Source organism: Moschus berezovskii, chromosome 6 (genome assembly GCF_049115385.1).
Source record: "Moschus berezovskii isolate FMDL1 chromosome 6, NW_MosBer_1.0, whole genome shotgun sequence".
Taxonomy (NCBI): Eukaryota; Metazoa; Chordata; class Mammalia; order Artiodactyla; family Moschidae; genus Moschus; species Moschus berezovskii.
This window is the reverse complement of record NC_142465.1, coordinates 23,490,076-23,502,778: the sequence shown is the minus strand read 5'-3', so window position 1 is coordinate 23,502,778 and position 12,703 is coordinate 23,490,076. Positions and strand designations below refer to the sequence as shown.

General features: G+C 40.3%; 1 protein-coding gene across 3 annotated transcripts in view; it reads left to right on the top strand.

The window, feature by feature from the left end:
- The window catches only part of ATP2B1 (ATPase plasma membrane Ca2+ transporting 1), a 133,943-nt gene that overhangs the window by 57,596 nt on the left and 63,644 nt on the right, over window positions 1–12,703 (top strand). For all 3 annotated transcript variants that reach the window (XM_088836850.1, XM_088836849.1, XM_055396164.2), the window contains exon 2: window positions 2,570–2,997. In XM_088836850.1, coding sequence (XP_088692976.1) covers window positions 2,790–2,997 — 208 coding nt within the window. In that variant the 5' untranslated portion in view covers window positions 2,570–2,789. The remainder of the gene's footprint in view (window positions 1–2,569; window positions 2,998–12,703) is intronic.

Below are 12,703 nucleotides of genomic sequence, written 5' to 3'. Positions count from 1 at the left end.
CACAGAGATCATAAAATAACCACCCTTTCCAGCTTTTGATGTTGAGTTATTATAATAATTGATGTGTGTGTATGAACCGACTTTGCCTAGAGGATGAGTAAAATTAATAATAATTGGTCAAGCATAAGGATTTGTGAAGTGGGTGGAAGCAGGCAACGAGAGAAAATGTCTTACAGAATTCATAACTATCACATCCTTGTAAATTTAAACCAAGGCAAGCGAACTTTTCCTTCGCCAGCCATCTTTAACCAGCGGGTAAAAATTCAACATTTTTGTCTGTTCTCCTCTCCAGTGGTTCTCACTTTGTGCTTTCTGAACTAGTAGTTTGGTGTCACCTGATAGTTTGTTAGAAAGAAATTGTGGAGCCCCCCCTAACCGTGCTGAAACTCTGGAAGTTGGGCTGGCAATCTGTAGTTTAACAAGTCCTCTAGCTAGTTTTGATGGATATTGAATTGTGAGAAACACATACCACGACTTTGCAAACATCCCTGTAACAGTTCCATAGCTGAAGATTAATTGCACTTGCAAGTGATCTTTTCTAGTTCCTCATCATTAGTGAAAGTGCAAGTCACTCAGTCGTGTCCGACTTTTTGCGACCCCATGGACTATACAGTCTGTGGAATTCTCCAGGCCAGAACACTGGAGTGGGTAGCCTTTTCCTACTCCAGGGGATCTTCCTGACCCAGGGATTGAATCCTGGTGTCCTGCATTGCAGGCGGATTCTTTACCAGCTGAGCCACAAGGGAAGCCTAATCATTAAGCATTTATTAAATATGGGCTTGCCTTGTAGCTCAGTTGGTAAAGAATCTGCCTGTAGTGCAGGAGACCCAGGTTCGATCCCTGGGTCAGGAAGATCCCCTGGAGAAGGAAATGACTACCCACTCCAGTATCCTTGCCTGGAAAAATCTCATGGACAGAGGAGCCTGGCGGGCTGCTGTCCATGAGGTTGCAAAGAGTTGGACACGACTGAGCAACTAACGCTTACTTACTTAAATATGGGGTATTCTGGGGAGCAAAAGAAATTGAGTTGGTAAAATTGAGCTTAGTCTTGCATTCCCAACAGAAATTAAGACTGTATTTTCATCCTGTAGGTTTAGATAGAGTGGCACGGTGGTTATTTAAAAGACTAAATATAGCCTCAAAATGTAGAAGGGATTGGTTATAGGAGATAATAGAATGAGAAGGAAACTAGAAGGTAGTGATTATAATCTGTGTAGGGCACTTGAAGATGGGGGAGAAAAGGGGATGTACAGAAGAGGCTTTTCAAAGGAACGATGAACTGGGCTCAGTTAACTCACTGAAGCTGAGGTGGACAGAATCAAAGATGATTTAAGAGCTGAAGCCCAGATGATTAAGATAATGATAGCTGGGAAGGAGCTCTCTAATTAGGGAATAAAATGAATCCATTGTCAGGCGTGTTAACCTTGTGGTCCTAGTTTAAAAGGATGTATATTGAGAAGGAAAAGTTGAGAGCTCGTTTTTAGTTGGTTTAGAATAAGAGGAGAACTTGAAAGTACATTTGTCCCTTGGTATTGGCAGGAGATTGGTTCTCGGCCAAAACTGCCCCCCAACCCCCCAATACCAAAATCTGCAGATGCTCATGTGGGCCGTCTATCTATGGGTTCCACATTTGCCCATTCAACCAACCGATATTATGAAGAAAATTACAGTAATGCATTCATTCATTCTTGAAATGCTTGTTGAATGTCTACCACGGGTCCACCACAGTTCTAGGTTCTCAGGATATAAAAGTGGACCAACCCGTGCCCAGCCTTCGGAACTAATGTTGTGGGTGGAGGGAGACAACAAATAAGTAAATAAGTGAACAAGATAATTTCAGGTAATACTAAGGGCCAGCAAAGAAAATAGAGTAAGAGTGACTAAGGGGTAGAGGATTTCTTTAGCTAGTCAACGAAGACCTGAGCTGGCCACGTATGACAGAAATCAGTTGAAAAATGTGAAACAGGTGAAAGATAGTTTCAGGAAGCCAAGAGGTGCTGGCATCACAGAGTGGCTAAGAGAACTGCAGGAAAGCTTGTGAGAAGGTTCCTGGTGCTTTTTGCCTTTTCAGGCACTTTTCTATATGAAAGGTTTGGGGAGAGAGGATAGTGTGTATTTGGAGGAACATGAGCTTAGATCCTAGGTCATTCGTGTCAGGCATTTGTTGGCTGTGTAGAAACTCCTCAGTTTATCTGAGGCCTATTCTTCTCAGTAGAGTAAGGAGTAATAACACCTCATGGGATTAAATTGTGATGATTAAGTGAGAGAATGAATTTAAAGCAGCTAACATATTGCTTGTAACATGTGCTTAATGATAACTATAATCTCTATCGGTCATGTGAAATACAGTTTTATTTAATAATGGTGAAATATGTCTCTTGATACACAGTTTTATTTAGAAGTTATACTTTGAACTTTGATCATGCAAAACATTTTAAGGAGTGCAAGACTGTTATTTTTGCAGTTAAATGATATATTTTGATTAGGTACCTGATGACACTTAAAGTATGCTTGTATGCATAACACTCTCAGATGCGTTTTACTCACTTTAAATATTTTCTTCTTACAGATATGTACCTCTCATGACTGATAGAAAGAAACTAGTCATGGGCCAAAGGTCAAGATACTTCCCTGGGAAATGCTGCTGATGCTCCTTTACAAAGTCATACAATGAATGTTTGGTTTAAGAAATATTTTCCTATTTAAGAGATTTTCATCTTGGAAATATATCAAGTGAAAATTACAGAGTCTTCGGGGAAACATTTTCCTCCTAATAAATTATACCTGTAATGGGCGACATGGCAAACAACTCAGTTGCATATGGTGGAGTGAAAAACTCTTTGAAGGAAGCTAATCACGATGGAGACTTTGGAATTACACTCGCAGAGCTGCGGGCCCTCATGGAGCTCAGGTCCACAGACGCATTGCGGAAAATACAGGAGAGCTATGGAGACGTCTATGGAATCTGCGCCAGGTTAAAAACATCTCCCAATGAAGGTGAGCTGCATTACTCCCTTTTTAGTACTTTGTTCAGCCAGTGCTGTGATTGGCTCATAAAGAACCTTGCTTAGATTGTCTTAGCTGCTGTTTGATGATGCCATACTTTTATTAACATTTAAGATGGGCTAGCAATCAGATCGGAGAAGGCAATGGCAAGCCACTCCAGTACTCTTGCCTAGAAAATCCCATGGATGGAGGAGCCTGGTAGGCTGCAGTCCGTGGGGTCGCTAAGGGTCGGACACAACTGAGCGACTTCACTTTCACTTTTCACTTTCACACATTGGAGAAGGGAATGGCAACCCACTCCAGTGTTCTTGCCTGGAGAATCCCAGGGACGGAGGAGCCTGGTGGGCTTCCGTCTATGGGGTCACACAGAGTCGGACACGACTGAAGTGACTCAGCAGCAGCAGCAGCTATCAGATTGGTGTAAAGTAACTTTAGATCAAAAAATAGTATTGCACAGTAATTTATTTTAAGTTGGTGGGAGAACGGATTTTGTACTGTCACATATGTGGCTGCTTGTTTATTAAAGAGCATGGTTGTCTTTCCACTTGAGCTTTGGAGGGTGGAACCAGGCTTGGTAGTTCCCAGGAGATTCTGTAGAAATAAACTCTGCTCACTATCCTTCATTTTGCCAGGCAGCTTAAAATAGTTTTCACTGCCTGTAGCTGACTGAGTTGTTGTTTTTTTTTTTTTTAAAAAAAAAAAAACCTAAAACTTTAGCAATTTGTTCAGAAGGTACCAGAGCAAATGGAGTAGATTAGATGGCAATTTTTTATTTAGCAGACATTTCCTTTGATTAAAAATAGTTTTCAGTCTTAGAATTATATTCAATTTCCGTGTTCAAAGAAGTCTTTGGTTTCATAATTCTTGATTTGTAGTAAATTTCTTTTTGAGAAGCAGAAGAATTCATTATAACTTCATTACATTATGATCTTTGAAGTGTTTTCAAAGGATGACCTTTTGTTATACACTGATCATGTTAAACATGAAATTAAGGTTAGGGAGTTTCAGGAAGGCATTTCTGCACACTGCAAAGGAAGCAGCAGGCAAATATATGAAGGTGAGTGTTTGGTGGTTACAGTTTATTTTAGTAAGAATAGGTGGTTAGTAATGTTAAAAGTTTAAAGGATATTAGTATATATCCTTTATATGTAGAAAGGAGTATCTGTCCAAAGTCAGTTCTAGAGAAATCATTTTTCCGGAAGCATCTTATGCCATGCCACTACTTGTGATAAATTTTGGGGTAATAGCAAAAAGTTATTTCCAAAATTGCTAAAGAATTTTAAATCATACCAAAAGATTCTTTGAAACCTTTATATAATTCGATGTGAATTGCTCATTGTTTTAATGATGGGTAGTTACTTTAATTTTTCTGAGGAAGCTGATGTCAATATTCCTGTTTCCTTAAAGGGCTTCCTCAGGTCACTTGGAATTATGTTCTATTTTCTGTAAAGTCTTCCAGATGGTCTCGATCTTTTCCTCAAGTCAGAACCACTGGAAACATGGACTTCTCAGTTACACCTTAAATATGCTGTACCATTTTAAGATCTGCTTCAAGGAATCAGGAACAGACACGTGGACTTGAATCGATGTAATATGACAAAATTGGAGCTTGTACATTATGCAAGTCTTACTTTAAAGTTTTAGCTAACTTCATATGACTTTAGAGATTTGTACGTTACTTATGCTATTCTCAGTTGGTAGATTCAGTAATTCAGCCATCTGTACTTAACTACATTTAATCTAAAAACCTAATCATTGGATGTTTCAGTATCACCAGATTGATCGAAAGCATTAACATTTTTAAAAAACCCTCAATATAACTGAAAGTGATACTGAACTTTACTTTGAAACCTGCCCTTAAGTGCGCTTTCCCCAACCATAGCTCTGTGTTTCCCTACTATTAGTTAGTCAGAACTTTTGTCTTCTCCTAACTAAAAATCCCTCCATGGTGTGTTATTTTTAATGGACTTAGTTTTTGTTTCGTTTGCACTGCAATTTCTTTTCTGTTCTAATTTCAGGCAGTGCTCCTTACATTGATTTTGGTTTAATTAGTGGAGTTTCTTAAATTAACTGAAAAGTTACACCTAATACATTACTTTCTAAGTGTAGGGGAAGGGAATGATTATGTACCTCTTTTACGACATGGTGGAAGTTGTGGATAATATGTAGAAATAGTCAACACTCAAAATTGTGTATGTTTTATTGCTGTTTTGTGCTATTTATTAAACAAGTGAATGCCATTTCCCCCTCGTTTACTAGAAAACTCTGGCTCATCTTTCTCCTAGTGTAGTGAATTTAATTTTTGTCAAAATCTGTACAAACTTTTGTCTTCTACTCTTTATATATAGCTTGTCATTGTGAAATATTCTTTTAAAGAATTTTGTAAGCATTATATTTGTATTTACACTCCTTATAAGAATAAATTTAAACAACAGCCACTTTCACAGGATTGTCATTTCCGAAGGAATAGTTCTAGTTTAATTTAGAAATAATTCACTCAGAATGCTAATGAATATTTTGTCACTGATCAACTAGGCAAATGATAACAAGTGACTCATCATTGGGGAGGTTTTATGCCCAAGTAAAATGATCTAGACAATAAGTAGTCTTTTGTTAGTATGATCTGTTTATGATCATGGAAAGTGAAATAGAAATACAATTCTTCAGCGTACAGGAATTTTGTTTAGGTAAAACTGATGTTTATGTGTCCCTTTAGTTGTTTGATTCATTAATTTCTTCATTGATAACGTTACAATCTTTCATCAGATCTGGGTCATTGTCATATATTTTATATAACCCCTAAAAAAAGAATTAGTGTTGGGAGTTTTAAGTGTATAATTAAATTACATTCCAATTTCAGAGATGTTAGTACAAGGTAAGAATATGTGTGTTTTAGAATTGATTTATTGTGTTTCTTGGGTATTTTCTATCTGATTGTCACTTTTCTAGGCTCTGGGCATGTGCATGCATGCTAAGTCGCTTCAGTCTTAGCAAACTCTTTGTGACACTGTAGACTGTAGCTGGCCAGGCTCCTCTGTCCACGGGATTCTCCAGGCAAGAATACTGGAGTGGGTTGCTATTTCTTTCTCCAGGGGATCTTCCCAACTCAGGGATCAAACCAGTATGGTTCTTTAGCACTGGCACTAGCTGGGAAGCCCTCTGGGCATGCGTCGATGAGTAAAACAAAACTGCCTGCCTTATTTTTCCACCTGGGAGACAAGTTCACAGGACAAAGAAATGAGATGTGGGAGGGGAAAGAAAAAAAAAAAAGAGATGTGTGTTATGTTAGTGACATATGCCTAAGAGAAAACTGGAGAAGAAAAATCAGAAATAGTAGGGATGTAGATCTTAGATTGCTCTGAAGTTGGGAGGAACAGTTTAAGATGCTGAGAACAACACAGTGGTTTCTGTGCCTCGTTGGTAGTTAGCACTAAGAAATATTCACTTATCCTCACAACGACCCTATCCAGTTTACAGCCCAAGAACCCACAGCACAGAAAGGTCAAGCAGCTTTGCTGAAATCTTACAGCCTGTAAACCCAGTGGAAGGACTCAAACCTAGACAATCTAGCTACAGAGAACATGCTTTTAATTGCTATAGTGTACTGCCTGTTATAAAAGCTCACCTCATTCAGCGTGCAAAAGAGTTGAGATACTGAGAATGGAGTATCTATGTTCTCTCTTCACAGTAGTATTTTTTGACGACAAGAATTACATAATGAAAAAAAAAGTGGGGGTTTATCAGTCAGTGTTTAAAATATGCCCTACTTAGGAAGTTGTGTTTCTGTGCTTTCTCATTTGGCCTGCAAACTCACTGCTTGTTTTTAGCAGACTAGTACTTGACTCAATTTGAACCTTACTGTTCATGTACTGATCAATAGGAAGTATTTGAAGCCAGATGTGATTTTCATATTAAAAACTTCTCAGTTCAGTTCAGTCGCTCTTTGTGACCCCATGGACTAGTGGTTTTGATTGATCGTCTTCACTCTTAAAAAATTAGAACTATAAATTTCAGGGTAAACTGGAATTGTGACTTATTCATATTTTTAGTTTTATCTGTTACCAAGCACCTAGCTTACAGTCCCCAGACTCCAAGAAAGAACTTTTATGCCAAAACATCCTTGTAACAAAACAACCTAACTGTATAAAATTGTCATTACAGTTTTGTTCAGAATTCTGTATCATTACTGTTTCCTTACATTAACTTTCTCATTTCCTATTCTAAGCCTTCTCTCGTGATCTTTTTATTTTTACACTAGCTTTTGGTATCTTTTCCATTTTGATATGTTCCTTGTGTTATCTATAGTATATTTTTTAACGGATGTTAGAATAGACTCTAATAGTAAGATTTACAGAGTGCAGATCTTAGCCCTTGGTATCATTTCTTATTCGTGGCACTGTATTAAGCAAAGGATAAAAATGGAATCATAAAAATGAGACAGGTACTGAATGGTCTTCTGTAAGAGGCATGGCTTTGTGGATTTATAAAGGGTAGGAAAGCAAAAAGAGACACCAGGCTGTCTATGGTGGGAGTTGCTAAAATTAGAAGGAGAACAAAGGAAGGAAAAAAAAGGGAAATAAAGAAAGGAAACAGCGGTCTAGAGAGATGAAAGTGGCGTATGGTAGGAAGCAGGATCGCCAACAGCAGCTGTCCCTGGCTGACTGATGTCTCCATAATGTTTCAGATAGCAGTTTCTGTTTGCACTTGCTGGTGATGAGTCTGTTGGTCACGTTGTGCTTTGGCCATGTCTTCATGATGTCATGTAACAAAACGGGCATTCACACATGGAAATGTATTTTAACTCTCTAAAGAAGTCAGCCTTTGCCCAGGATAAATCATTATTGACTTACAGGCTACTGCAGGAACACAGTGATTCCCTGATCTATGTGTATAGAGAATTATACATTTAATACTTGCTCTGGTTACCAGTTTTCATTGCTTAGGAGTTTGTTGAAGATAATTGTAATACTGACTCCTTCTCCAATCTTGTGGCATATATATTATTTTGTAAAGCTATACTCGATAGAGTCTGAAGCAGCATCACTTTGTTTTTTCAGGTTCAGTTTTTTAAATATAATATTTCCTTCTCAAAGCCTTCTCTTCTGCTCTCATAACATTATACTCTCAAGGTTTGCTTTTTCCTGTCTGACTGGTTTCATCTGCCTCCTGTGCTTTCCTTTCCATGTTGGCAGGCCTTGGGTTTCCGATCATGGGACACTCGTCTCTTCATCTCTTCCCTCTGCCTGGCTGATGCTCTCTACTTCTAAGACTTCCCATCTGACTCTGACATCTGTGGCTGCAGTCCAGGCTTTTCTCGCAGGCTTTGGGGCCAAAAGCTCAGTTGCTAGTAGACATCTTCGTTTTCCCAGCCTCTTCAGACTTTCCCTTCGGAAAGCATACTTCGCCATTCCCCCCTTTCTGATGAAACTGTCACCACCTTGCTAGGTAGACTTGACTTCGATAGGAGTCTTTCACCTATTCTTACTCACTGGGTCGACAGGACATGGAAATTCCGTGAGTCCTGCCTCTTAACTCAAGTGTATCTGCTTCTCTACCACCCCACCACCCTGGTTAAGGCTGCTGTCTTTCTCTTGCATAATTCAGGTGGCAGCGTACTCACGGGTGTTTTTTCCTGTCTCCCTTCGCGCTGCCTGTCCCTTTTTCCTGCTGAAAGCTAGTAGAGGTTTTGCCCTTGGCTTAGAAGAAAGTTCAGCCTTCTCACTCAGATTAACAGATTTCTTTGGGGTCTGGCTCCTGCTTGCTCCGTCTCATCTCTCATCTCCTCAGTGTGTGAGGCATAGCAGAATTTTCAGTTTTCTGAAATACTGGTGTGCCCGGCTCATTCTTATTCCCGGTCTTGTGATCTCTTCACCTTAAACATGCTACCTCACCCTTCCTGTGACTGTCTCTTAATCATTCCTGAGGTCTCAGGTTTGGTATCTTATATTTCCCTTATCCACCACAACTCCCTAAATTTGGAGTCCAGTTCCTGTTGCTGGCTTCCGGTAACATGCTCACCGCCCCCACCGTTACTGCTTAACACTCTGGGTTGTGATTAACTGATTGCTTGTCGGTCTCCCCCCAGCAAACTGTGAGTTCCTTGAAGGCAAGTGCCAGAGAAAGGCATCCCGTCTGACTCATTTCCCTCTGTGTGTTTGTGCCTCCTTATCTGGCCTGCAGTTGGCATTCAGGAACAGAGCCTGAGCTTGACTTCAGATGGTGATTCACTTAAATTTGAGGGGCGTCGCCTTCTTTTTTGAAATTGAGAATATGATGAGTATTGATCTGTTTTTCAAGAAGAATCGACACACATACTTTCTGCACATACTTTCTTGATCTGCCTCTTTTCCTGCGTTGCTGCTGTTGAGTCACTAAGTCGTGCCCAACTCTTTGCGACCCACCAGGCTTCTGCATCCATGGGATTTTCCAGGCAAGAATACCGGAGTGGGTTGCTGTTTCCTCCTCTAGGGGATCTTCCTGACCCAGGGATCAAAGCCGCGTCTCTTGCATTGGCAGGTGGATTCTTGACCACTGTGCCACTTGGGAAGCTATGTTTTCCTGTGACCCTCACTAAAAGAAGGCATCCGCTGTTCCACAGACAGAACACACTCACAAATGCTGACAATCTCAAGTAGAAAGTTTGAGATTAGGATGTGCTGTGGATTAGCCATGATTTTCAGTCAAATCCACCTGCTTTCTCCATTTCACTGCTCTTTCCTCTTCATTTTCTAGATTGAGACATGGTTTTATTAGCCTCAGCAGTTGGAATGCCACATTTTCTGGTAAAACATCAGTATCTTCATAGCGTTTGCATTTTTTCCCATAATCTGTCTCTTTCAGATATACAGACAGTATTCTTGAGCCATTATCTATTCATAGAATGGTGGATCCAGACCTCAAAAGCATAAATTCTGAGGCTACTTTTGATGGGTTTTTGATCTATTTTCGAATCTGTTTCCTCTTTGTGAAGCTAACTGGGCCATTGAGAGATCAATGCCTTGGCCTCATTGCTGCTCCACTACAATCTGTGGAGCCGATAGGTCTAGGCAGAAGAGTTCTCATTCTGTTTATCTGTAATTTTTCTAAATGATTTGATACCACACCTCATCTGTTTTTAAAGCTAGGACCCTGTAGTCTTATTACCAGTTTCAACAGGGCTTACCTTTCTCTTCCCCACAAACTATGCTTTTCTCCCTCCTCGCAGTGGAAATGTCTTCCTATACCTGTAGTAGCCTGACACCCATGTCCTGGATGCCATTTCCCCTGGCTTCTTCAGAGGTTTGCTCTAGATTAACTGGTCTGTGTCACCAGTGTGGTCAGTCATTTCCATTGCTAAATAAGTTAATATCTGTTATTAATATTAATGCCTTAATATCTTTCATTCATCTTTAAAAAAGCAGAATGGTTTTATTTATCCATTTTGTAATCAAGAGCAAAATAAAGAAGGAAAGCAGTAAAGGTAACATAAAGCACTAAAGGCAATAGCACTGATTTTATCTTTGTGTGTGTGTGTGCTCAGTCGTGTCCAACTCTTTGCGACCCCTTGAACTGTAGCCCGCCAGGCTCCTCTGCCCAGGGGATTTTACAGGCAAGACTACAGAGGTGGGTTGCCATTTTATTTTACCTTTACTGTGTTATACCTTGACTGCTTTATTTCTTGTCATTGCGTCACACTCCTGGAAGTTACCTATGCTCATTGTTTCCACTTAACTCATTCCCAGACTTGCTTCCAAACCACCTCTTGGAGGTTCCTTATCATAGTCATCAGCCCCCACCTAGTGAAGGCCAGGTGTCCAGTCTGCCTTCATTTTGTTCCACCTTTGTAACACCATTTGATGTGATCGGCCACATCATCCTCTTGAAAAGCCGCCTTTCTGTGGTACTCCATGAACATGTGTCTGTGTGTGTGTCCCCCCATTTCTTCGCAGTTGCCTTTGGTGTTTTGAGAACCCTCTCTGACCATCAAATGTCGGACTGCTCCAAAGCTACCCTCTCAGTCTGGCTTCCTTCTTGTCAATGTACTCTAGCTTTCCAGGGGCTGCCATTAGGCCCATGGCTCCAGAGTCATCTGTATAGTAAGATTCTCTGGCTCGGATCTCTGAGTTCTGAATATGGATAACCAGCTATCTACTAGACATTTCCCCCCGTTTGTTTAATGAGCATATCGTGTTTAAACCTGTAAAGCAGAGCCATGAACTCCTGCCTCCCTTTTTCTACCCGGTTCTGCTATTCCCAAAGCCGGCCTTCACTTGGTAAATGTCTCTATCTTCCATCCATTTAGGTGCATGGGCAAAAAAGAATCGTGCTTTATCCTTCTTTTTTTATTTTGTTTCATCCTCATCCAGTCCTTCAGTAAGTTCTATCTGATTTCCTTACAAGATGCCTGGGAGATTCAGGGGCGATGCCTCTGTTTTTGAAACCTGGAGCCAACCACCACCATCTCTTAGCTTGCACTATGGAGACCAGTGGTCTCCCAGCTGGTCTTTTCCTCCACTCGCATACATACTCTTCAGTTTGTCCTTGGGTCAGTTTAAATGAGATTAGTTACGGCTGCCCTCCTATAAAGTCTTCTAGTGGTTTCCACTGTGCTTAGAGTCAATGCCAGTCCTCTCTCTGTCTTATTTTAACTCTCTCTCTTTCCCTCCAGTGCGGTGTGAGCTTGCTGAATGTAAGACTTTTTTGTTCACCCTGACTTCTCAGCAAAGTACAGCAGTACCTGGGCATAGTAGATATTCAGTAAATATTGGAGAGGGGGACAGATTGTTGCTGCAAAACTCTTAACTGGGTTCCATAAGTTTGTTATTTTAAATTAATAGAAATCGGTTGTCCCCAAAATAGAGTTAAAACCTACAGTGTTCAGTTTGTAACATGTCTCCCTCCTTACTTAACTGTTGCCCCATAGTTTATGATTTATGTACTCGGTACCTTCTTTGGTCCTCCCGAACAATCTAGGTTTTACCAATAAATATTAATTCTGCCCATCCCCCAACCCACTCCAGTGTTCTTGCCTGGAGGATCCCAGGGACGGGGGAGCTTGGTGGGCTGCCGTCTGTGGGGTCGCACAGGGTCGGACACGACTGAAGCGACTTAGCAGCAGCAGCCCACCCTCCAGCTGCAGCCCCAAAAGGAGTAAGTGACTTGCACAAGATTTCAGTAGGTTAACTGGAACCTAGGTCTTCTAATTCCTAAACCAGATAGCTTTGGCTGTGCAGTGTTCTGGGTGTTGCTTGTATGTGTGATGGGCGCTTAGAAGAGTTATGCTAATCTTTGGATCCGTTGCTTTTTTACTTCCTGTATTCCCTCCAAGATAACATTTTAAAGCAATCTTTAGCTCTATGGCTGTTCTTTTCAGCATTACCATAAGATATTGGCCCCTGTTACCACCAACATAAGTTAAGATTTAATCAATTATTTTTATAGTTACAGTGATGATGTTTAAAACTGCGGTGTTGTATGTAATTGATGGCTGACTCTTAAGGGTGAGTTAAACTGATGTAACTAATATCTTCAAACATATTTCTTAGGGAAAAAATGGAGACTGACACAGGAAGGAATAAGAATCTTTTATTTTGTTACAATAGCGTTTAAATATGACAGAACAAACCTACCCACTATCTAATAGTCATTGCTTCATAAAAGAAAGGCTGTTTAATTTGAAAAGCATTAGGCTCATAATTTCAGGACATCTCAAAGTATA